Genomic DNA, 27,109 nt, shown 5'->3' with positions numbered 1-27,109 from the left:
GTCACCCACCTCTACTTCTCCCACTCCTGCCCCCCCCCCCCAGCCCCCATACACATCTGCTCAGCTACGTATCTTACAGGCAACTTAGGGGAGCTGATGGGAGGCTGACAAATACCAAATACCAATACCAAATTCCCATAAGGACAGGCTAGTAGCACGGCAACATTTTTAAGAGCCAGGGCACTGAAATCCCCCTCCTTACCACTGTTCTCCTTCCCCTGGTTCTGTGTAGCCAGCTGCAAAACTGCTGGGCACATAGGGCTGGCAACAGAGCCATCCAGGAGCTCAGCTGGAAGCCCAGCAGTGCTGCACCACCCCACCCCTGCATACCTAGTTCACGCACCTATGGGACAGACTGCTTCTTCAGACAACTCTGTAGGTAGTGGACAAAGCAGGCAGCCATGACATGTGGTCTAATAGACAAAGCAATATCACAATGAAGCAAAGTAGATCGGGATAACTTAAAGGAGTTATTGTATTTACGAAAACAAAGAGCAGGTATTCTCTGAATAGCACGTGTAAGTGTACATATGTAAGAGGTGGGAGGTGAAAAGACAGAAAAGTCTCAAACATGCCTATTCTTATGATTCCAATTCTAGAGTAGTTAACCAAATATTGACTTAACATTTTGAATCCTATCACAGTAACACAAAATAGATGCCAAAATAGATACCAAGTCCAATCTCGGATACATTGTTTCTCTATTCACCTCCCACTAGCTCTTCAAATTATATTTATGTACAGTGCTCAGAACAGCTCATGGCTGCCTATGAAAGTTGCTGTTTTAGAAAGCAATGCTTTTAAATTATTTAAATAATTTTCTTCCCTGACACATAATTTTAAAATGGCATATGTGGCAAAAAGTCAAAGATCAAACTTTAAAAGTACAGAGCTGAACCTCTCTAGTCCAGCACCCTTGGGGACCTGACTGGTGCTGAACAAGAGAATCTGCTAGACCATGGGAGGTCCATATTGTCTAGCACATTGCCAACACTTCCACTGCTTACTGGGCTCTTAGAAGACAGCTAGGGGTAAATTACAGTTAAGTAACAACACAGAACAGTGAGAGCCTGGACTGGTAGCTGTATACAAACTTTATGGGATCACAGGAAAGCTGGCCACACCCATGATAAACAGTCATCTGGTTAACTAAAATCATACTGGATTACGGATGTTGCCAGATGAAAGTGTGCCAGACTAGAGAGGTTGAATCTGCAGTATCTACTTTTATTGTCATCAAGGCCATGGGCCTGAAGCGGTCCCTCAGCTGCATATGTTTCTCACAATCATTAGATCACACCTGAGATTACAGCTAAGCAGAAACCTACTCAGATGATAGGGCCACTTAATCTACCTAAGTAATTTTCTCCACACTCATATCCCTATTTTCTAAGAAGCCTGGGCTGAACTTTAATTTATTATGCTTACTTATCAGGTGTTTCATCCCTAACTACACTTTAAAGAATCTTAACCAAAATGTTCGCTCCTTCATTTCCGTAAATTTAGAACAAGCTAGCACCTGAAATGTAAAAGTCCAAGGTGGAAACCTTAGCCTGTTTATCTAACTGCAAAACTGTTCTACACATTTTTTTCCACTCCCCAATGCATTTCCGATTGCACCAGAATTTTTTTTGGAGGGGGAGGCATTTAGTTTAGAAGACTATTCCTCCCCATGATCTGGCCAACAAGATATTTTTCTCTCAAGACCCATCTTAAAATTTTGCAGAACGCAGGCTCAGGACTTCACTTCAGGGCCAAATTAACTCTTCTGGGGGCCTAGGGCTAGTAGATTTTATGCTCCAAGGTGCGGACAAAAATGAGAGGCTCAGTGTGTGAGAAAGGGGTTGCTGAGAAGTGGGGTGGGTGGAGGGGAGAAGGAATGGGCTGAGGATAGGGTTGTGGTGTCTCGGGGGGGGGAGGTACAGTGCAGGAGAAGGCTAGGGGTGGACATGAAGAGTGTCAGTGGGAAGGGGAAGTAGGGTGCAGGGTCTGTGTGGGTGCAGGACAGTCAGGACGGGGGCTGGTAGGATGTAGGAATTGGGGTGCCTACATGGAGCAGCGTTGAAGGCAGGGTGTGCCCAGATGACTCCACAGTGCCATGCATGGGCAGTCACTCCCCCTGCCATTCCCATTAGCTGGAAATGCTGGACAATGGGAGCAACAGGATAGAGCCTGCAAGCATCCTGGGGAAAAGAGCTTCCCTGAGCTGCTGTTCCTGGTGCAGAGCCACGTCAGAGCCTGGAGGCAGGAACAACCCCATGGAACATAGATTCTCCACTCCTCACCTAAATAATTAATGAACATATTGAACAGAACAGGACCCAGAACTGATCCTATCAAATTACGTGCCACATTTAAGGATTCTTATATTTCTAAAGTGAGGTCTTATTATGCTTTTTTTGGGTTCAAAACAGTATATTTCAAAGGAACGCCATTTTTTACATAACCTGAGTGATCTCTATTCAGTCATCTTGGTATTTTGTTAATTAAAACGCGTCCTAGCTGTAGGTCACCATTCGCCAGATCTAAATTTAGGAAGGGCATGTACAGTATTTAATTCAGGCTTTATTATTAATTAGTTGTGTACATGTAGCTAAAGTTCTCTCCCATCCTCTCCAAACAAACAAAAAAAACTCCTTGTTTTTCCTCTGGAAAAACCACTGCCACTGCCACTTTGTAGATCAGTCATCACTCCTTAAAAGTTTAATCTCACGTTTGGTATTTTGTCTTTTTCGAGGGGAAGGGGTGGAATAAATACATGCTGTACTTACTAATGAGCGATACTGATAGTTCTTGACAAAAAACTATCTCTTTGCAGGTTTCCCCACACCACACTACAAACACACCTCAATTTTAAGATGCTGACATCCTTACTTTTCCAATGTTGGTCGTCTGAGAAGCTTATCAGCACCAAACTGTCTGGTAGAATTAGAACTACTAAAACTAACATACTAATATATTTTCACTTGAGAGTTAAAATAAATGCTAGAATTTGAATCTCATTTAAAAGATAAATTTATATGCGTTATGTTAATTGTACAGTACTGATTACTTAGAGTCAATTACAAAAATGACGTGTTAGTCCCAAAGACACTGTAATGTAAATAACTACCACCATTTCTTCTTGGACTGTTTGTAAATAAAAGCCACCTGCTTTTTAGTGTAAAACTTTGCATTGAAGTTCTGTTTGACTTTAGAGGTTTCCTGGAAAATTTCACACAGGACCCCAGTAATTTAGATGATGTAACAAACAGGAATAACAATTATTCTGAGGGAGCACTGGTAAATATATAGTATTATTCTCAGAGGTCTGTCATTTTCTTTTCCCAACTATAGTTGTCCGTGCTTCTCAGACACATACAAGTGAGGATTAGTTACAAAATGGATCTAATCTTTGAAGTCAGAGAGCCTTAATTTAAATCTTGACCAAGATCTCAAGTTAAAATGAGTTAATTGAGCCACATACATCTCTGCTTTACATCCCCAAATGCTTTTGAGTCCTCAGTGTGTTATCTTGTATTCACAGAGTACTTTCTTACCTGACTCTTTGGAATTCCATGTCAATCAGACATCTAAGAGGACATGGACAGTGTTTAAAATCCATGTAGAGTCATATCACAAAATACTGAAATCTTGGTAGGAATTTAATCCAAGTACATATGTTTAGCACAAATAGTACCAGTGCAATTTCCCCACTGCTCCCTAATATTATTTCAGTTAACATGAGCTCAGAATAATAAATTCAAATCCTGGTCTTCTCATGGATATTTAAGCTCTCAATTGCTGCAGTTAACATAACCCTTTCCTTACCCGCAGATCAATGACTCTGTTGTCCAACCGTGTATCTTGGTTTACGGTAGCTCTTCCTTCCTAAACAATTGTACAATAGTATATAATGAAAATATATACACAAAAAGTAATACATTCTATAGAGTGAAAAATGCTACTTTGGAAGAGGAGTATTTGCAAAGTCAGCGGAAGGATATCTAATGCTATTTTCAGAGATTTAATAGAATAATTCAAACAAGATTTGTGGTGGATCTTCCATCTCTGACAATGTCTCAGTCAAGACTGTATTATTTTATTTTATTTTATTTTAGAATTATATGCTCTAGTTCAAAAGCAGTTATTTTGCGGAATAATTCCATGGCCCAGGTTACACAAGAGATGGGAGTAGATGATCACAGTGTTCTCTTTGGGTCCTGCAATCTATGACCAGTTCTTTGTTCCCTTTGTGATCACGAGTGTTCAAGATGTGGCCTTTCACAATGGATACAATGCATAAACTAACTTCCAGGACTGCGAAAACATGAAACATGCACAAGTACTGTTTCAGAATGAGATCCTGTAACACTAATTGGTACAAAGAATAGTGTCTGCAAATTAGATAGCTCTGACTACTCTCCGTACCAGAGCAAGTATCACACTGATGAGAAGGTTTCTGGAAACAAACATGGCTGTTTGGTGTAACATGATCATGGAAACAAACATGATCTGGATGTAAAGGAAGTTCCATAAAAGCCAAAAAGTTACATAAAAGCCAAAAAGCAAAAATCACTGCCTAAAGAAGTGCTTACAAGTTTTTGCTCAACTACAAATACATTCCCAGGTACGTTAAGGACAAAAAACATCACCTCTTCTCCTTCCACCTCAGCTCGAATGGCATCATCCAGCTGCAAAGGCAGTCGGGGCTCAGCCAAACTGATCACATAGATCTGAAAGTGAGACAGTAACAGAAATAGCATAAAACCCGGTTCAAAACAAGGTGTGATTTACAAAAGGGTATTTCTGGCATCAATATGAAACAGTGTTTGCATAAATCGTTAACTGAATGTGTGTGATTTTACTCAAACAGTCAAAGGAGGGAGATGTTTATTTGGTGTTACTCTCATCGTTGTGCTGGGAACACTTAGTATCATTTACTTCCTCCAAAACCAGGAAACAATGCATTTCATATCATTTTCTAAGGTAAGCAAATCAAGGAGTCACTTCCTGAAGGTGCCAGTTATGACTGAGCTTTTAGAACATGAGAGATCATCAGTCCTTTTCCTTTGTGAGTGAATAAACACATGCCCATGTGGTATTAAAGTATTATTATATGGGCAACATCACAGTATCTAGAAGTCCCAATTAGACACTGCACAAACACAAATTAAAAGACAGTCCCTCAGCTTATACTCTAAATATATGGTGAGGCATGTGTGACATTTTCGTCATAAAAATCCACAGCCTGCATGATTTGCAACATTAGTAAAGCAAATTTCATGGAATTTTTAGTAAATTGAGAGGCTTTCTTCAGTATCCTTAGCTAAACTGTACCTTCCCACTGCACCTGTATAATGTGTTACACACTAGTTGGTTGCTGAACTCCACCCCCAAGATGGAGTAGTTTGTGCATGTATAGTTTTTGAAATGCTTATGTATCCTTTTGGTGAAAGATGCCATGTAAGTGTTAAATACTACAGTAAACCCTTGCTTTAATGGGCCCTTTAATCTATTTCCCCCAGGCCCCTAAACGACCTCCTCAAGGACTGAGCTCACAACCCTGAGTTTAGCAGGCCAATGCTCAAGCCACTGAGCTCTCTCTCCCGCTTCTCCTGAGCCTGCTATGTTCCTTCCAGTTCTCAGATGGAGCCCTACCTAGTGTGCCTCGCAAGATCCCGCTGGTCCTGCAGATTTGGATTTAACTGACTTTTGGCATTAACGGACACCCCTTACCTCCATTAGTCCATTAAATCGAGGGTTTACTGTAATTCTATTCAAACCGCACTTCTGCAGCCTCAATATGCAAACTCTGGGGAATTTATGTACTTTCTTAAATGTATTCCACAGCACTTTAGTGTCATTAGGCCACTGCTTTACTCCTGCAGATGGGACACATTATAAAATGCATAGCTCCTCTGCCTCACAGTGAAGACTTGCGTTTTTCTGTATTAAAACAAACATTAAAAAAAATCTGGGTTTATGCCTATGAAGAAACAGGCAGATTTGTATGGGTAGAATTTTCTATTGACAAGAATCAGAACTGGAATTAAAGCCAAACCTAGCCAAAGTATTCTAGCTAAAAATTTCCAAATATGGATCCAAATGAGGATTCTTTTTACAGAGAAGATGAAAACCACAAATTCTTAAAATTCTATGTCTTTCTTTAAAAAAAAAGTACTTCATGTTTTGTGTAAGCATTTAAAGTTTGTATTTTAATGCAGTTTACTGTAAGACCAATCTATAAATCTTACTGATAACTTAAATTTGACAATTTTTATAAATTTGTATTAAAAAAAAAAGTATTACCACGGTACACTATTTGCTTAAAAACATGTTACCCTTTGAACGTGCAGCTCAATATCTTGCTGAGTACAGCCTCCAATTTTCTGATGCACCTTCCTCACAACACCTTCAACATCCACAATGCTCTCTTTGTTGATGCTGTCAATAGAGATAGGCAGTTCAATAATTTCATAACACTTTTAAATATTAATCTGGATATCAACCACGAAGACGACTACATTCTGTATGCAACAATGGAACAATAAAACAAACTAGATCATTTTAGGTAAAGTCATTATTATATGCAAGTTTTGAGCTAGCAAGAGGTCTTTGCTAATTTTTTTCACCCGTCTACAAAAAATTAACATTGGGGTGGAAGGCTGGGGAGAGAGGGTAATAATTAAAGAAATTTCTTCAGCACTTCAGATTTGGTTACTACTAATTCTGCTCAGTTCTTTTTTTTTGCCCCTTCCTATCTTATTTAAAGAAGAAAAGGATTGCGCTGTGTACTTGTAATTGATTATGAAGATTATGAAGTCAAGCATATTTTAGGAACAGATTTCAAAGCAGGATGCACTTTTTGCATGCTTGAAGTCTGAAAAAGTGGTCTCCCAAATTACAGAAACAACAGGGTCAGAATTAAACTGATGACCTGCAGACTTGTGTGTGTGTTGGCTGATAAGATCAAGCAGAAAGCTCATTTAAGCTATATTAGGATACACATCCGTGTTAATATTATGGTTATATGCATTTATGTTTGGTTAAAAAAATGTCTTACACACAGGATAGGGTGGTGGGGATACTAGCCTTCAGATTCATAAATTTGGGGTATGCAAAAGGGATAGAAAAGAAGCTAGTCTGCCAGCATCTGTGAGTTTGCATTCTTCATCTTTGGATTTATTGGCCTGTCTTTTGTTGCATCAGCTTCCTTCAGTGATAGATAACATATATTCTCATGCTGTAAATGCCCTATTTTCAGGTACAGGTGAGCTGTGTTAAATGATCTTTTAAATTCAAAGAGGTACACATTCACTCACATTATTTGTATTTGCCTGTTTTTACTACTGCAAAGCCAGCACCAAGAAAACAAATACACTCTTCCTTTCTTTCTAATGCCTGTCCAGATAAAATAAATTCATCTCGGGTCATGTCTCCACTACCCACTGGATGAACAGGCAGCAATTGATCCTGTGGGGACTGATTTATCACATAAAGTATAGACACAATACATCACCCATTGAGCACTCTCCCATTGACTCTGGTACACCAATTGATCTGGGGGTGGGGGCGTTTTCGCACATAGTATAGACACAAAAACTGGACACTGAGCACTCTCCCACTGACTCCTGCACTCCACCAAAACAAGACGAGTAGGTGAAATCAACAGAAGACTGTCAGCTGCCGAGTTACTGCAGTGAAGATATCATCATATGCAGACCTACGTGCATTGACTTCAGCTATGATATTCACAGAGCTGAAGTTATGTAACTTACATCGACAGCCTGCAGTAGTATAAATGAGGCATCAGAGAGGAAGTTTAGATTCTATTGTTTTATATTATATTCTCTGCCATTTAACTGAAAGAATCATCTCAAATTGACAAGTCATTTTTTTTCTAGGGGTTTAGGCCTGTTATTTTGTTTGATGCTCATTCTCATCAGTGATATAGCTTAAACCTAACCAGAAGTTTCTGGATCAATATAAACTGATGGTTCCATCTGCTTCAGAAGAGACATAACTAAATTTTATGTTACCCAAGCAGCTTCCAAAAAGTCCACTACAAGAGAAGACTGGGAACTAGGAAAATATGTACAGTGTTTACAGCTAGTTTCCTCTGAAGTTCAGATTCTTCACCCTTATTATCTATTGTCATGTTGTGGACAAGTATACTTAAAAATCTAATAAATGTCACCAAAAGAACAACTAATTCTGACCAACATACCCAATAATACAGACTCATTAATGTGGAAAACAGGTCATTTGCCATCTGAAAGAACCTGACAATTACCAACTAAAACAACACAATCTTGAAAAACACATGCCCTCCCCTTTATGCCTGCCAAACTCTATTCCACACAATAAACAAAATATTTCTTGATGTTCTTTTCTAGTTGCCAGTTTGTTAAAATCAGCAGCATAGAGGAGACAGCAAAAAGCCTTGTTTCCTTTTCTGTGCATCTTTGAAAAGAAACAATACTACCATCAACCAAAAAGCAGCATTACTCTGTACAGAAAATAAATCCACAGCAAAGTGGGTATTCACGGCCATTTTATACAGACTACTGAAGGCTTTGTTCTTCAGCACTAGATATTAAAAACAAAGCAAAACGCTTTTGCTGATTCCCATTGATTTCAATAGGAGCAAGGATAGACTAACGCTGAGCTTTTTAAAATATTCTACCATATGAATCATCTGATAACTTTTAAAATTCCACTGCAGACAAATTAAGCATACACAATTCAATTACAGATGAGAGTTATAAAGAAATGAACCATCCATGAAGAGATAAGAGATTGGAGGACCCAACTAGGGCAGAAGAGGGACACACAGAGCTATGAGGGAGGAAAGGAAGGAGCAGGAAGTCCCTATCTAGATCAAAAATTATGCCATCATAGCAGATACCCAGTCTGCACTCATGTATATGCCACATACAGCAGCTGATGCAATAGTCTGAAGATTAACTCTAGCCAACAGAATAACAAAAATGAAGCAAAGTCCATTAGTGGATGAAGAAAAGTAAAGCTGACTGAATTTGTTTAGCCCGCATGACTTGTAACTGAAACAGGCAACATGCTTGTGATTCATTAGCAGTAAGTTTGTAACATTTTAAACACTTCTCAACAATATGACCTAAAGCATGTGCATTATTAACAATAAAAGCTCTGAGGTGTTGAACAATAAGAAGAGATGCTGGAGAATGGTGAACATAACAATTAACTCCATCATCTCATATAGTAGATTTTACAATAATCATCTCATGCATCTAAGTATATGAACATTTTATATAATTTACCTCTGATTCAAAGCTAATCTAAGACAAATTTTCACTGTGTGTACCACTGTTAGCTAGCTGATAGAAGGTGATGAACTGGGAAGGTTTCCCCCCGCCCCAAATATCTGTCCTACAAAAATATAAAACAGTGCAGCTACTACAACAAATATTATTCTGTGCTAATCAAGAATCATTCATTCAAGAGTCTTGAGCTAGTCTACAACACACAAACTATTAATTACATTGTCAAAAAAGCCCTTGTGAATACAGTGTACACCAAAAAACCAAGATCTTTTTTCTGGTATGAACTCTCTGAACAACAGTCTATAAAAGAACTGTTTTGCCTATATAAGCTGCAAACTCCTACATGTGTGGGAAGAGGCTGCTGGTGTAACTATGTAGGTTATGGATGTGGCTTTTTCACATTACTAAACAATGCACATTTGCCAGCAAAACTCTGGCTTGCAAATGCTTTAAGTCTCACATAAGCTCTTGTTAAGTAGGTAAGAAGATGCCCCATTATTCAAACAGAAACTGACAGGTGAAAGCTGTGAATAAAACCTAAATATCCTGGCTTACAGATCTTTTCTCTTTCAATAAAAACACATATAGTTTGTTTACAACCACCAATCCTGGCTCTCAGTGTTCTGTGCTGTTATTTAGCTCTAATTTACCCCTAAACTTCTTCTAAGAGCCCACTAAGCAGTGGAAGTGCTAGTAATGTGCTAGAAAACATTGACCTCCCATTGTCTGGAAAATTCTCTTCTCTGGCACTGGTCAGGTCCCCAGGATGCTATGCGAGAGAGGTTCAACCTGTACTCCACACGCAGCTGACTTCAGTTCTGGTTGGTCCACTGATATATCTGGTTGGTCTGATATACTCTATAACAAGCCTTATGGTTTCAAAGTAAGACTGGCAAGGCCCAACATTATACTACTCCAAGCTAAAGGTCATCATTCTTCGCTTCCACCATTTGTATACAGGTATCTATGCTTAGCATCATTTGTAATATTCCTACTTAGTGGGAAAAGCGCATGGTGACAGTGGCGGTGGTGACAGTGAGGGCAGCAGCTCTGGGGCATCACCGGCATCAACTCATTGCCTGGCTCTGGGGGAGTCTGTCTGTCTATCTATCTAGAGATAATGTGCCTCTTCGCACTCTATCCATGACTGTTTGTCCCTAAGTGGCTAGAGTGTACCTAGATTTTCAGAAGATCACCAAAGACTCTTAAGTAAGGTAAGTTGTCATTGGATAAAAGGGAAAGTCCTCTCATGCACTGTTTCCTATGTTTTAACCAGTTATCAAAGGATAGGGATAAATGGTCACCTTTCAGAGTGTAAAGAGGTGGTCCCCAAAGATCCATACTGGGACCAATCCTATTCAACATATTCATAAATAATCTGGAGAAAGGGATGGCAAAATTTGGAGACGATACAGAACTACTCAAGACAATTAAACCCAAGCAGACTGCAGAGAGCTTCAAAAGGATCTCATAAAACCAGGTGACTGGGCAACAAAATGGCAAATCAATTTTACTTTTCTTCTATCAACATTAATGTACACTGGAAAAATAATCCTACATATGCATACTAAATTATGGGGACTAATTTACTATTAATACTAAAGTGAGAGAGAGAGAGATATCTTGGAGTCATTGGTGCGAGTTCTCTGAAACCATGCACTCAATGTGCAGCAGCATTCCAAAAAAGCAAACTGTTACGAATCACTAAAAAAGAGAGAGAAAATATCTTACTGCCTCTGTATAAATCCATGGTACACCTGCATCTTGAATACTGCATACAGATGTGGTCATCCCATCTCAAAAAGATATCTTGGAATTGGAAAAGTTTTGGAAAAGGGCAACAAAATGATTAGGGGTTTGGAACCAGTGCCATATGAAGAGAAAAAAGTGACTGACTTTTCATCTAAGGAAAAAAGAAACTAAGGGGGCTATATTATAGAGATCTATAAAATCACGACAGGTATGGAGAAAGTGAAGTAGGAAAATTTATTTGCTTGTTCCTGTAACATAAGAACAAGGAGTCATCAAATGAAATTAATGGGTAGCAGATTTAAAACTTTGTATACAAAAAGATGTATTTCTTCTTGCAGCACACAGTGAACCTGTGAAACCCCTTGCCAGAAAATGTTGTGAAGACCAAGACTTTAACCAGGCTCAGAAAAGAATGAGATAAATTCACGTAGGACTGGTCCATCAATGGCTATTAGCTAGGATGGGAATGAATCGTGTCCCAAGCCTTTGTTTGTCAGAAGCTGGGAATGGGTGACGGGAGGGATCACTGGATTTACCTGCTTTGTTCACTCACTCTGGGGCATCTGGCACTGGCCACTGTTGGAAGACAGGATACTGGGCTAGAAGGACCTTATGTCTGACCCAGTATGGCCATTCTTATATTCTTTTAATACTAGCACCCTTGCATAGACTCTGATAGCAATACCAGCGATAGTCTGGCAAATGTGAGTATAGCTATATTAACTGAAGATTAAAGTTTTTAATAAGGGGGGAGTAATCTTCCTTCACTACCAATTCACTACCTTCACTACCTTCAAAATTTCAAGTTATGACAATAACAAAGGAAATACATTCTGCACAGAAGGGAGGATCATATTAATTAAGATCAGCTGACTTGTTTTGCTGACAAAAGTGAGAGTGCACACAAAGCCTTAGCAAATGTATAATTCCAAATCTTATTTATTGAAATTAAATGTATATGAATATACATGGATTTTATATGTATAGTAAATTATCTGTAACCTATGGTAAGAATTGAGTCTCACTTAGTACATACTCACTTAGTAACACCAAATATATAACTTGAATGAAAAATACCTAGCACTGATGTACTACAGTTGAACCTCTCTTGTCTGGCACCCTCGGGACCTGACCGGTGCTGGAGAGAATCTGGCAGACCATGGAAAGTCAATATTGTCTAGCACTGTGGTCTCAACCTGCACTCTGGAGCTGCATGTGACTCTTTAAGGACTTCTTTGTGGCTCAAAATGCTATAAATTGCAAAGTTAAAAAAATGTTTCTGATTATTTTTGATAAATAGTGAATGTCTAAAAGCCAAAAAATGAACAACTGGTATCTAAATAGCAAACAATATGTGATTCAAAAATTTGGATAAATCTCCCTTTTATATGTGCAGTGCACTGTGGGATATGATACTGTATCTGTGTTTTGACTGTGTTGCTAATAAAGTCTTGACTTTGAAAAGGAAAAGGAAGCTTGCAGCACTCCTGCTGTGAAGGACAATACACATTTTAAGAAACCAAACAAAGAAAATGTGAAATAAAATTGGCATAATTAAAGTGAGGTTGGAATGGCTTCAAAAAGAAGGAAAATCAAATATGAACCAGAGAACTTCAAAGTGAATGGGCCTGATCCTTCATATCTATATTGAGTTCTTCTGGATTCCCTTTAGGTCTCATTTGTAATGAGAAATTCGCCAACAACAAAAAACGCAACCTCGAGAGAATATGTAAACCCCCTGCAGTAAACATGCATCACAATATGTGTGCTTTTCTTAAAATAGGGGTTATAAAAAGTATGGTTTGATGTTATTTATTAAGGACCATCTCATATTCACATGCATTGCGGCTCTTGAATTACTGATTTTTTTTTTACTGAATTTGAAAAAAATGGCTCTTCTTGCTATTTTGGTTGCTGACCCATGGTTTAGCACATTACCAACACTTTTACCACATACTGGATTCTTAGAAGACATCTAGGGGTAAACTACAGCTAAATAACAGCACAGAACACTGAGAGATAGGATTGGTGGCTGTAAACAAACTTTATATGATCATGGAAAACTTGGCCACAGCCATGATAAAGTGGTCATCCGGCTAACTAAAATCATGCCAGATTACGGATGTTGCCAAATCAGAGTTCCAGGTTAGAGAGTTTCAACATGTCTTAAGGTAGCAAACTTAAGTATTTAAGAGTCAGGAAAATCAAAAATTGATGTTTACTTACCGCATTGTGTATCCTCTATAGTCCATATTTTGTATTAATGATGTCAACATACAGGTAAGAAGGAAAATATTTATACATATGAAATACAACCAATTTCACATTTAATTGGTTGTTTTTAGCTCTTACAAACTCTGCAGTCTTTGCTAAAAGAGTTTGCAATTCCTTGCTGTGAACAAATGGTTAGTTACAAAAGTGCTGTAAAGCTCTTTAGTCTGGAGCCACTTTGAACCTCCTTGAACCTCCACCACCCATTACTTTAAAGCCTTTAAAACTGTCAATCCTATAGTGCCCTTCTGCTTTAGCAGCTATGCTGTAACCAAACAATTGTGCAATTAACTGGGTGTGCACACAGAGGTACCACACCCACCAAGCTTTATGGAGTTTTCTCCTTCTCAGTCTTTCATTTACAGATATTTGTAACTTGCTTTATCATCAATTTATTTGTGTAACTGCAAATCACATTCTTGTTAATTTATGGCAAATTTAAAATCAAGCATGCAAGTAAACGCTCAGGTCCTGAGCCGTGGCTTAGTTCTACTCAGGAGAGCTGAGGAAGGAAGGGGTCAAAGATGACTTTAAGGCCTGAACTATATTAAAAGTTAGGTTGTGAGAAATCCACATTCCTGAACAATGTAGTTAAGTCAACCTAACCTCAAAGTAAAACAATAGTAAGATGGCTGAAAAATTCTTCCGCTGACCTAGCTATTCCCTCTCATAAAGTGGTTTACCCTACTACAATGGGAGAACCCCTCCTGTTGAATTAAGCAACCTCTATACTGAAGTGCAACAGCATTTCACTTGCACACAAGTTCAAGTTATTTCACTGATCTGAGGTTGTGGGACATCCAGTGCCCATGAGAGAAATCTCAAAGGTGCTTTATTTTAAGACTTGTTGCTAAGAGTCCCAATGGTCAGTTCCAGTACCAAAAGATCACTGTTCAACGTAAGTGGCTATAGTTTTAATTAAATCAGGTGCCAGCATGTTTAATTAACAAACATGATGATACTGTTGGAAGCAGCTGCAAACTTCTCTGTAGCAGAACTCCCCTGGTCAGGTGGGGGCGGTTGTTAAAATGCCTCAGTATTCCTACAGAGCGTCTGAATCAGTTGCACAAACACTGAACAGTAACTACTTTTCTTAAGCACAACAATATTCATGCAGTAACCTCCAGAGTTCATTAATTTATGGTTACTATATTTGAACTTTCAAAAAAAAAAAAAAAAAAAAAGAGGACACCCCTGTGATGGAGTGTATCTGTATCAGTATCTACAAACTCATGTTGTATTAATGTGTTATAATACATTAATACAATGTGAGATTGTAGATACTGATACACTCCCTCTCGTGGGTGTCTTCTTTTTTATATGCTAACCCTAATTAATTTAGGTTACAAGATGAGAGAGCATCTGAATTGGAACACAAAGGAAACCCCTAATGTACACAGGATTCATAATCTTAAGTCTTACATCTATGTAAAGCTTATTTTTTTTTAAACAACAGACTCCTAAGTTCAAACAGAGAAAACAAGACCTCTGTATGACAACATCCTATCTTACCCTATACCAGTGGTTCTCAATTTTTACAAACTACTGTACCTCTTTCAGGATTCTGATTTGTTTTGAGTACCCCAAGTTAGACTTCACTTAAAAACTACGTGCTTACAAAATCAGGCATAAAAATACAAAATTGTTATAGCACACTATTACTGAAAAATTGATTACTTTCCCATTTCTGCCACATAATTATAAATAAAACTAATAGAATATAAATATTGTACTTACATTTTAGTATATAGTATACAAAGCAGTATAAATAAGTCATATGAAATTTTAGTTTGTAGAAATTTTCTTACTGCTTTTTATGTGGCCTGTTGTAAAGCTATGCAAATACCTAGACAATGCGTGTTAACCTCTGGAAGGCCTAGGTGAGTAGCTGTAGGTGAGAATCACTGCTACACACTGTAATTTTCTTTTGTGAAATATCATAGAAAGTTCAGTTACTAAAATGGCCACTACTTGTCTTAAGTCTCTCTTTGTTATATGTATGTCTACTAATCTATACTTTCTGTTTTAACCACATGATTGCATTAGAGCAGTCTCTGTGTGACAACATCTTTCATCAACAGCTTGATATGACTAGCAAAAACCCACAATAGCCACTTTGCAGTGAATCAGTTTCTACTAGCTGCTGTTTTGATCAACAGTCTCATGAACTAACTGCAGAAAGCTAGTATCAGAGAGGTAGCCATGTTAGTCTGTAGCTTCCAGAACAACAAGAAGTCTTGTGGCACCTTACAGACTAACAGATATTTTGGAGCATAAGCTTTCGTAGGCAAAGACCCACTTCATCAGCAGGTCTTTGCCCACGAAAGCTTATGCTCCAAAATATCTGTTAGTCTATAAGGTGCCACAAGACTTCTTGTTGTTCTGCAGAAAGCTAGTTTATCAGTTTACTTTAGCTAGAAATCAAAATATTTTAAATGTAAATACTTACATATAATCAAAGTTTGTTCTGTTCCTTTTTTCTCTCACTATGTATTTAGTGTTACATGGTTGCAGAAACCCAAATATTTTATTATAAAATGTGAAATGCTTCCTTTTAAATTAGACTCCAAGAAATCAATTGGGATATTTAAAATGGTCATACACCTGACTGTTGGCGATGACTCAAAGATACAGTTCATTTTCAGGACAGATGTTCAATTACATAGTATACATTTTAAACATCTGAAAGTTTGAAAATTTCTTCAATCAACAAAATATTGGCTAACCACACACATACTACTACTACTGCTACTTAACCCTTGTACTCAACATGAAGTATAGGTCATATACAAGTCTCCTCTACTTCACACTGTCTTGGGACAAAACTTCTAGCTGGCTCCAGTACCCCAGTTGTTGTCCTTCAATCTCAGTAGACATTCTCCATGTTGTCTGAGGTCTTCCTCTTTTGCATTTTCCTTGCAGGTTCCATATAAGAGCTTTACAGACTATGCAGGATGATGATTTTCTGAAGAGTATGGCCTAACCATCCCCGTTTTCTTCTCTTGATTTCAGTGTCAATTGGTTCTTGTCCTGCTCTGGTCCAAAGCTCCTCGTTTGTGACAAAGTCTTTCCATTTGATGTGAAGAATGTACCTCAGACATCTATTTATGAATGTCTGTAGCTTGTGATTTGAAGGCTTTTTAGTATGCCAGGTCTCACACCCATACAAGAGCACACACTTCACTTTTGTGTTGAAGATCCACAGTTTCATCTTCACAGATATTACCTGTGAACTCCATATGGGACAGAGAGTTTTGAATGCAGCTGTTGCTTTCCCTGTCCTGCCATTGATATCCTTATCTATTCCTCCATCTACGCCCAAAAGACTCCCCAAGAAGGTACACTGTTCCACATCTTCCAGGTCATTCCCTCGCAGTGTGATGGTGGTGGTGTTGGACTGGTTAATCCTCACTGTCTTGGTCTTTCCCTTGTTAATGCTCAGTCCAGTCACTGAGGCAGTTTTGTCTAATTTTGACACCTATTCTTTCACGTTGGTGTGAAAGGAGGGTGACATCATCAGCAAAATCAATGTCCTCTAGCTGTTAGTAAAATGTCTACTGAATGCCATCTGTTGTCCTGTTCATAATCCAGTCCAAAGAAAGGAGAGAAAAACAGCAATCAATGGCAAAACAAGAGCAGCCAAGGTGGAAGCTCAGAGACTGCATTCAGAAACCAACAAAGAAGTTAGGACAAGAAGAACTTTTTGGAAAACCTTGCACAACAAGCCAGACAAGCTGCAGGACAGAGAAACTTGAATGAGCTCTATCATGTCACAGAGAAGATAGAGTCATGGCGTAAGTGGATCAGGCAGTACAGGACAAGCAGGGGTATGTGCTAACAAACCCAAGTGAGCAGCTCCATAGATGGAAAGAACACTTTGAAGAGCTACCAAACCGTCATGCCCACATGAAACCTCAAGAGTTACCACCTGCAAATATAACACTGCAAATTAACAGCAGCAGACCTACAAAAGAAGAAATCAGAAAAACCACACACACAAAATTCCGTAAAATGGATTTATAAAGTGTTTGCAATTAGGGACCAAGTAATTCCCCCTGAAGTCAATACGAGTCTTTTTACAGACTTTAATAGAAACTGAATCAAGCCTATAATAGTAAAGGAGAGTCTTTGCAGTGTTCCAGTAAAAACATTTCTGGTCAATGAGGACTCTTTCTGTGCCACATTTAAATTGTATTTCTAGCAACTTTAGAGCTACAGATATTCAAAATAAAGTTGCAATACTTTTTATATGTTCTTATGATACCTTAAGTATGTTGGTTCCTGATGCCCCGCCATATAATACTAATCTGCAATTTACAATAACAAAATCTTACTTCTCTGGAATTGGAGTCAATACCTCATTTATGATAAGGCAGTAGCAACAATACTCATAATGAAACTCTGATGCCACTGAGGATACTGTATTAGCCATTTTAGTCAAGCTGATAAAGTCAGAGAGGAAAAACAGTCATAACCAACAGTGGTGTAATCTCATTAACTCATTCAAATACAGCAACGTGTGTAACCCTTTTATTACGATGGACACAGGAGCACTGCTGAAGAACAGACTTCTCCCCAGTGTGGTCTTAGAACAGATGATAATGAATAATATAAAATGAATTTAATTACTTTTTGAATGCATATGATTTATTTACCCAGCTAAATTCACTCACCTGCATCACTTAATCTCCAGAAAGATTTTTCTAACCCAATTTTTTGTCTGCCTGACTTAAACAAAGTGAAGGCCAAATTACTTGAGCAATGTTACATGAGGTCAAAAGCTCATTCTAAATCTATAAGCTTTTAAAAAAAAACAAAACAAAACACTAGACCACATGGACTACTCTGGTAAAAAACTGAGAAGTATGGAAAAAGACCAGCAAAGGATTTAAACAACAACACGCTAGTACAAGCTACACTCTTTTGGGAAATATAATTTTTGAAATATTTGGAATACGTATTCTCTGGACAGGACTGTTAACCCCGCACCTTTTATGTGACCTACATTGTTTTAAGCAGTTCATTATTTTAAAAAAAATTAAATTCAGAAGTTTAGAATAGCTCAATCTACAGTTTTTCAATCTCTTTTTAAAAGTGGGGATTGAATAGATTGTGTCTCTCTCAAGAATGGGAATAAAGCTGAATGAAAGCTAAAGCATTTATTATACAATACATCAACCATATGTTAATATTCTGAGACCACCACAGACTATGAAAGTTTTCATTTTTCACACACTGATACCAACAAGATGAACACAGTATATGTTTGAGAATTTTTACAAGAATCTTATCTTGCAAAGAATCTGACATTAGATTATTTTATAGTTTTCTTGTAAACCACAGATGAATCACATCAGCAGATGGTTACAACAGTTCTTGGACATATATTTGAGTCAAGAGTTATGGTATTCCTTCATATATGTGAACGTACTACATGAATATTGAGGTCTACGTGATGCCAAAGGGGAAAAATGAACTTACATTTTACCTCTGAAGATATTTAAGATATATTTCCTCAGTACTTATTTGGGTGGAAAGTGGTAAATTGAAGGGAAGGAAAAGACGTCAAGAATGGCAAGGAAGCAACATATTTATTATTAATCATTTACAAATAATATTACCTTTGCAAAAGGTAATGGTTACTACCCCAAACAGTATTAGTTGGCTCAAGACCATGAAGACAACAGAGGAAGTAAGATAAGGTAAAAAAGGATTACTGGGAAGAGGGCAAGTTATGCACGAGTCCTGAAATGAGTTTAGCAGGCCTTGAATGGAGATTAGGAGTGGAAATGAAGACTGGGACTGATAGCAAATGACAAACTCTTAAAAGCACAGAGAGCAATAGGAAGGAAGAAAAAGACAAAACAATAAACAAGGAACAGGTAATAACACAAAATGAAATTAATAAAGTGATGGAGGTGAGATTATGTATGACCTTGAAGGTGAACACAAGGTACTGAAGGTTGTGAGGAATTAAAGAAAGGAGAGCAGATCAGTGCAGTAAAAAAGTTACATCTATTAAAACATCCAACTGCCAGGGCATAGGTCAGGGGTCAGCAACCAAAATAGCAAGAACAGCCATTTTTTTTTCCGAATTTGGTAAAAAAAACAAAACCTCAATTGTTCAAGAGCCACAATGCATGTGAATAAGACTTTATTAGCAACAAGATCAAAACATAAATACAGTATCATATTCCACAACGTACTGCACATATTAAAGGGGGAGTTATCCAAAGTTTTGAGATCGTATGTTTGTTATTTAGATATGAGTTGTTCATTGTCAGGGTTTTAGACATTCACCATCTATCGAAAATAATCAGGAGAGTTTTTTTCACTTTGCAATTACAGTGTCGGGAGTCACAATGAAGTCCTTGAAGAGACACATGCAGCTCTGGAGCTTCAGGCTGCAGACACCTGGCATAGGTAAATGGTTTCCAAACCATAGTGAGTAAAATGCAGACAGTGCAAAGAGGAAAAAGTGTCAGTATTTAGCACAAGAACACACATGGGCATTTTTTATTTATTAATTATATTATTTATCTATATTTATTAAGGACCATCTTGTATTCACATGCATTGTGGCTCTTAAATGATTTAGTTTTCACCAAATTGAAAAAAAAGGGCTCTTCTTATTTGGGTTGCTGACCTCTGCACATGGGGAAAGGAGTGGAGGGAAAAATCAAAAATGATATCACATTCTGAACCTGGTCAATCGTACAAATACTGAAGCCATATCAATGGCGATTGGAAAGAAAAGACAAATTGGGAGGAAAATGGGAAATATAGTTTTATGAAGACTGAATATGAGATAACAGCAGGACATCCAAAAGGTGATGCAAGAGACAGAGCTGAAGATGCAAAACTGAACAAGACTGGATGGTAGGGCTAGACTACTTTATTCAGGACTAACTGGTATAAAGCAGCGGTGCTCAATACGAATTCAAAGATTGCCACACTTGTGGTTGTCATCTTTCTGTATTTATGACATTCACCCCCTCCCACCACCCACAAAAATAAATGCCCTCCCCCACCCCCGGAGCCAGGCTCCCCCGGCCCCCTCTGTTCTGTTTTAATACCAGAGCTGCTGCCGGAGACACCACCGCCATTTGCTTCTCCAGTGGGGTGCATGCGCGGAATGGGCAGATGGCACTCCCCACGTGCAGCTCTCAGGAGGAGCCCCATTTAAAGGCTCCAAGAGCCTCATGCAGCTCAAGAGCCATATTCTCCTCACTTCATGTGGCAAGAGGCGAACGTATTGGACACTGCAAATATAAAGGAAGCCACCAGACTCGAGATGATCATATAGACAGCACAGCAGGCCCTTTTTCTTTCCAAGTGTCTGTTAAGTTCTGGGAAAAATCTAAACACAGGCTGTCACATGGAGATACAGAACACTTCACTTCAGCTCCTCAACACCTGTAAACATCGTGTAAACTGCCAACACTGTACAAGGTGCCAACTAATAAACATTACTGGTTCTGTTTTCCCACTGACTTGGATCTAATCACCAGGAGCACTATTCTAACCTTCTTAGTCTGCTTCTGGGAGTGTACAGTATAATGAATTCCTCTCTCCCACTTCTCTAACATCAAAGGCTTTCACACTCTTCCAGCTAATTAGTGGGGGCTACGATCCCAGTCACATGAGTAGTGCCAAGAACTAAACAGCAGTATTTCAAGTGCCACATGTTAAACACATTATTGATTGGTTCTATATCTTGTTGGCATTCAGCTAAAAGACTTCTAAGTTTGAAAAGTTCTACCATAACATCACTTTTTCCACATAGACCTATAAAGTAGCAGATGATTCAAAAGTTGAAAGTTCAGTAAAGCTTAAGAACAGAGGCCCAGGGGAAAAAAAAACACCTTTAACTCTCATGCATCATTTTAGTTTTAAGAATAATATAAGTCAAATAACTAAATGTTGAGAGCTATAATATTCTCGTTAATTGGAAACTAGCCTAATTATTGCTAAAAATTAAAAAAGAGCACAGCTTGAGAGGGGCTACAATAAAAGAGTAATTTAGACCAAGTAGGTTCTTAAAAACAACTCTCTACTTTCTTCCACTAAGTAATCAATTTGCAACATGGAATTTCTTCCAAATAACGTGTAGTCCAGAGTTGATATTAATTCTTGCTAAAACCATTCACTAGGCTACAGATTTGCTAGAAATGGAAGATAAAGACTGAACCTCCCTCTCCCGGACATGAAAAGTGACCCATTATGTTAAGCCTGCCAAGCTTTTTTGTTAGCCAGCTTGGAAGTAAACGTAGCTTGTCTGTGGAGAAAGAATGCTGTTTCAGCAGTTCAGAATGAATTTCAAGCCTCTGCTCTATTTTATCTTTTGTAAGTTTAATGCATTCAACGCAACAGTAAACTGACAATTTAAATAACTACATTTTAAAACAAACGAAGCATTGATGTTAATGTGTGAAAATGGTCCCAACCCCTTAGAGTAGCAAGTTCCCACCATTGTTTACTTTGACAACAGGATATAATTGCTTACTTACTTGGCAGCAAACTTTACCATCTGCTTGCTTGCATGGTCTCCCACAGCCACAAGAGCCTGAACATTAAACTGCTGCTGACGTAAGACTAAGAAACATTGCTTTCCTGCATAAAAGGCAAAAAAAATGCAGGTGTATTAAGGACAAGTTAGTCACAATCTTTGTGAATGAGAAATGTTTTACTACTTTAACATTAAGCCTGAGTTTTAAACACACACAAAACAAAAGCATGCACGTGCATCCAACATTGCAAATAAGCCAAAATAATCTTATTTATCTCTCATACGTGAAAGAACATTTTCTATAAATAACCATCTGTTTTTAAAGCAACTTTGAGTAAAATCACTGTTATGTACACAGACAGACAGGACCGAAAACTACAAATCACAAGAAATCAGAATGGAAATGTATAAATAACTATGGTGTATATCAGCATTTACTGATTTTTGATAAAGTTACTCTTTTTTAAAAAAAAAAAATTCTGACATTTTCCAATTTCTGTGTGTGGTTGGCCCTACAATTAAAGTTACAGCTATCTTTCGACACTGCTCATCATCATCAATAACTATGGGCTCAGCGCCCGTTGGTGTCTGATGCCTCTCTCACTATTTCCTTCCATTGATACTGCTACTGAATCTTAAATAAACTTCCAGCATTTAAAAATAATTGTAAGTTTTATTTTCCTAAGGTTTCTCCCACTTTTATTCCCCAAGGTTTCACTTCACATTAACTGCTGTTAAACCAGGAGTCTCCGCTAACCTGTATCACTTTAGAATAAATCACCCTCCATCCCTCCTCTATCCTAAATTTATTCACTGCCAAAATTAAAGAATAAATGATATAGAAAGCAACAATCATGAAAAGCAAAAAAGCATTGCTTTACATCACAAGAACAAAACATCAGCATACACACACACAAAATGAGAAAGAATACTGATTCTAGAGGAGCACAAAAACTTAAAGAGTTAAAAACCAGGAATTTAGGGAATAGATAGAAAGACAAAATCAATGTGCAGAGATTTCAGAAACCAACTAACTGCATTTCTGTAATGTGTCTGAGTCAGTGAAGTTAAACCCAGTCAAACCTATTTAATTGAGTTACCCAATCCACCACTTTTCTTCACACTTCTACTGAAAATTTACTTAATTTGCAGCCAAGTTTATTATTTTAATTGCATCTTGTTCAGACACAAGACATGTTAATAGCATACATTCTATTGTTCTAATATCCCTTGACAAGATGTGTCAACACCTTTTTAATACTCAGCTCTGACTCATGGGCTATGGCCACACTTGGCCAAAACTTCGAAATGGCCAAGCAAATGGCCATTTTGAAGATTGCAAATGAGGCGCTGAATTGAATATTCAGCAGCTCATTAGCATTAGGACGCTTCCGGCTGCGGCACTTCGAAAGCGCCACTTTTGAAAGCGTGCGGCTCGGCACAGCTAAAGGGGGGGTCCTTTTCGAAAGGACCCCGCTCCTTTCGAAATCCCCTTATTCCTCTCAGCAGGCCATTTTGAAGTTTTGGCCAAGTGTGGCCACAGTCATAATGATACAGCAATACTTCCACTGAAGTGTTGATAATTTCAGAAGAGGAAGGTAAACTAAATAAGACAACATTGATTTGCACAAGTTAGAAATAAAAATGTGGCAGTTTTACTAAAACCAAAAGTTATTTGCTACAGACTAATGGGAAGCTGCATTACAAAATGGTTCTAATATCTGCCATGAGTAATGTTTTGGCTTGTTCTAATGCTAAAAAGGATCATTGCTGAACTTTTCCCAAAGGGCTAAACTATGTGAAACAAAATATCAAAGACGACATGTGATCATATCTACTTCAAGGTTAGATGCTCTTTGAAATTAGACAAAAGGAAAGTACCAGAATCCAATAAAAATATTTAGGTTTATAATCGTTTTCATGTATCAAATTTTTTGATGTTTCTTAAAACTTGAAGTTCATGAAGAACTTTAAGAACCTACATTTAATCACTCTGAAGTGTGAAAATGACATCTGACCCATAGTAAGAACAGCAACGTTCAAATCAAAAACCTGTTACAGCACAGAGAAAGTCTCAACTAAAATATATGGGTAAAAATAATACAGGGCAGTCAAATGCAAGAGATCCTGGATTTGATTTATGGATGTAAATTCTAATTCTTTGACCAAAAGCAAGACTATATGTTACATGGTAGTCTATCAACTCCGGAAAAGACACTAGAAAACAGTGCATCTGTTCATGGTGGAAGTACCTGATAATACAAGGTCTCGTGAGAGAAAATGACATGCATTGTGTAGTGAAAGAACAGAGGGTTCTTGGTCATAAAAATTAAAATGTTGTTCATTATAGATGAATATGGTGGGGAGGGACTCATGGTATTTTATTTCAAAGTTTGGTTCAGCACTTCATGTTCCTTAGAGTATGAAAATAAATAAGCACATTATTCTGACATTTAAAACTTTGCAATCTTAATACCAACACAAGACACCAACTTACCTACAGCAAGTCAAGTCTTAGCTGCCTGGTAGAGTCCTGTACTGATTCCCAGATGTTACTTACAGATAAAACTCCACACAATGAGAATGTAAGAATAGCCATATTGGATTAGACCAAAGGTCCATCCAGTCCAGTATCCTGTGCTTGACAGCAGCCAATACCAGCCAGGGGTTCCAAAGGAAATGTACAGAATAGGTAATCAAGAGATATACTCCTTGGAGGCCATTGCCCCAGAAGTGGCAGCCTTCCTTCCCTGTGGTCTTGGCAATCAGCAAGTTGCCTGGTGCAAAGTCTAAGTCTCTGAACTCTGCCATCAGGAGCACAGAAGTTACATCTGCAGGAACTAGCAATAAACATCCTTCATCCTCCATCACCTGCCATGAATGAGCTAGAATGCTTCCATTATCTGGATTCTCCATATGGAGCATGCTCAGCAGGGGAAAGGGGGTGTGGCCTCCTGGGCCCACAATGATTGTTCTGCCCTCAGTGCCCAGTGTGGATTTGGGGCACCCCATCACACCATGATGGATTACTTTGCTTAAAAGCCTTTGATGACCATCCTTGTCAAAGGCTTTTTGAAAATCTAAATACACTATATCCACTGATATCACAGAGGTAGCCGTGTTAGTCTGTATCCACAAAAAATAAAAGAAGTCCTGTGACACCCAATAAACTAACAGATATATCAACTGGATCTCCCTTGTCCACAGATTTTTTGACACAGCTCCAAGAATTCTAGTAGATTGGTGATGCATGAGGTCTCTTGACAAAAACTTTGTTGACTCTTCCCCAACAAATTTTGTTCATCCATAGGCCTGACAATTGTTTACTTTCCCTGGTACTGAAGTTAGGCTTACCATCCTGTAATTGCCAGGATCACCTCTGGAGCTCTTTTTAAAAATTGACACCATGTTAGCTATCCAACAGCTGTCAGGACTGAAAAACTTGAAAAGCCATTGCCTATTTCAGTTTCAAATGGATCTCAAGGGAGAACTTCTGGTTCCAGGGAAGAAAAATTTGCTGTCTGCCTTGTGTAATAGCTCACAATTCTGAGGACCTAAAGAACATTTTCCCTTTGTCTCATTTAAGAAAGGTGGATGGTTTTGTGTTTTTTTGTTTGTTTTAATAATAAGTTGAAGTGTCTAGATTTTGGTAATGTGAAACTAAAATGGTTTTAAGCTCTGCCTTGTTTCGTTTCCTTTAGAGGGCAACATGCAACAAAACTAAACTGTAAATGAATTTATTCAGCTTGCACCAAGTGATACTAGCCTGTCCAATGATATGGAATGCAACTCAGTTGCACTTCGAAATCTAAATGTTTATGTAGCTGTGAAAGCACGCATTATAACAAATCTCTAAAGTTCAACCAAAAGAGAATGACTGAGACATTTTTTAATACACTTGGACAACTTTTGCCTGTAAAGTAAACTTACAAAAAGCAAATCAGCATACAGCTAAATATGATATTTCAGTACAGATTCTATTTTAATGAAGAATCACCACATTGCTTATTTTTGCAATAACTCTACAGAGAAAAAGAGAGAGACTTCTGCTGTCTCAAATTATCACTCTGGACAAGAAGATGGAAGCTGTCATATGCTAATTTGTTTTGTTTTTGCAAGAACCAAAATTTAATTGTGAAATACATGCCAATAATTATTTTGAAAAAGAACAGTAACATTCTGGAAGTAAATGTATGTTTTCTTTTGAGAGACACGTAACAGAAATCTTAGTGTTGCTTCTCTCTGATAAAGGACACAGTATAAGGAAAATATAAAATACTAAGTTTATTGTAATAGCAAAGAAAGAAAAAAACTTGGTATGTATCTCACCTTTAGCTCTGCTCGTATGAATCCTGCCCCGAATCCAAACAACTTCATCAGCTTTCTCTTCTGTCAAGTCTTTTATTCGAACCAAAACTCGATCTGTATCAAATGAAACAGTTATTTTGGTATGCTGGCCTTCATAGAAAGATTGTTTTGTCATTGAATCCTAAACATACAGTTCTCTACAACACACATTCATGTTTGTGAGACAAAAGCAAAAATATTAGCACAGTAAACTTTTATATCTGGCAGATCTAGGACTGGGAAGTTGCCTGATATTCAAATATTCTGGATAATAGAATATCTAGCAATGTATAACACTTAAAACAAAATCAGATATTAAGATACAAATACAAATGTATGCAGAGTACTTTATTTACCAACAGTAGTATTGTATATTGTAAACTTACACTGTATTTGCTGTATACTCATCCCTTGTTAAATGAGTACTTCACTTACGAGTACTAGTTTAAACAAGGGACGCAAATACTTACCTTTGTTCACTAGATGAGTGAACTCCTCCTGCTAATAAAAGCCATAACGCTCTCCCTGCTGCACCAACCTGCCACAGCCTGACCGCCCCCCCCCCCACCCCTCTGCCAGCTCTGTGGCCCCAACCAGCCACAGCCTGAACTCCCTGCTGGCTTGCAGCCCCCCACCCTGGCCTGCTCACAACACTTACCTGGCCCGGTCCCCTGACACCCCCAACACCCCCCCCCACACACACACACAGAGGTAAGTTAAGGACTTACCACTGGTGCAGACCGAAGGAGCCGCTGGTACCTCCAGCTGTGCACATCAAAGCTGCTCCTGCAGCATGGCAGCCACACACTGCGAAGTGGCTCCCGCGGCGTGGCAGGGCGGCCGTGTGCTGAGAAGCAGCTCCGGCTGCACAGCAGGGTGCCCACAGCCATGAGGCCAGACACTTCCAGCCACACTCCGCAGCTCCGCCTGCACCCTCCCAGCTCAC

The 27,109-nt window shown here is 38.3% G+C and overlaps 1 protein-coding gene across 1 annotated transcript in view; it reads right to left on the bottom strand.

Annotated features, from left to right (window-relative positions):
- Window positions 1–27,109, bottom strand: part of DARS1 (aspartyl-tRNA synthetase 1) — a 74,489-nt gene that overhangs the window by 27,716 nt on the left and 19,664 nt on the right. The window contains exons 3-7 of the mRNA XM_075001548.1: window positions 26,146–26,238; window positions 21,818–21,920; window positions 6,324–6,426; window positions 4,635–4,715; window positions 3,811–3,870 (exon numbers count right to left, since the gene is read on the bottom strand). Of these exons, the coding sequence (XP_074857649.1) occupies window positions 3,811–3,870; window positions 4,635–4,715; window positions 6,324–6,426; window positions 21,818–21,920; window positions 26,146–26,238 (440 nt within the window). The remainder of the gene's footprint in view (window positions 1–3,810; window positions 3,871–4,634; window positions 4,716–6,323; window positions 6,427–21,817; window positions 21,921–26,145; window positions 26,239–27,109) is intronic.

This window comes from Carettochelys insculpta, chromosome 8, assembly GCF_033958435.1.
Source record: "Carettochelys insculpta isolate YL-2023 chromosome 8, ASM3395843v1, whole genome shotgun sequence".
Classification (NCBI taxonomy): domain Eukaryota; kingdom Metazoa; phylum Chordata; order Testudines; family Carettochelyidae; genus Carettochelys; species Carettochelys insculpta.
This window is presented reverse-complemented; position numbering and strand designations above follow the sequence as displayed.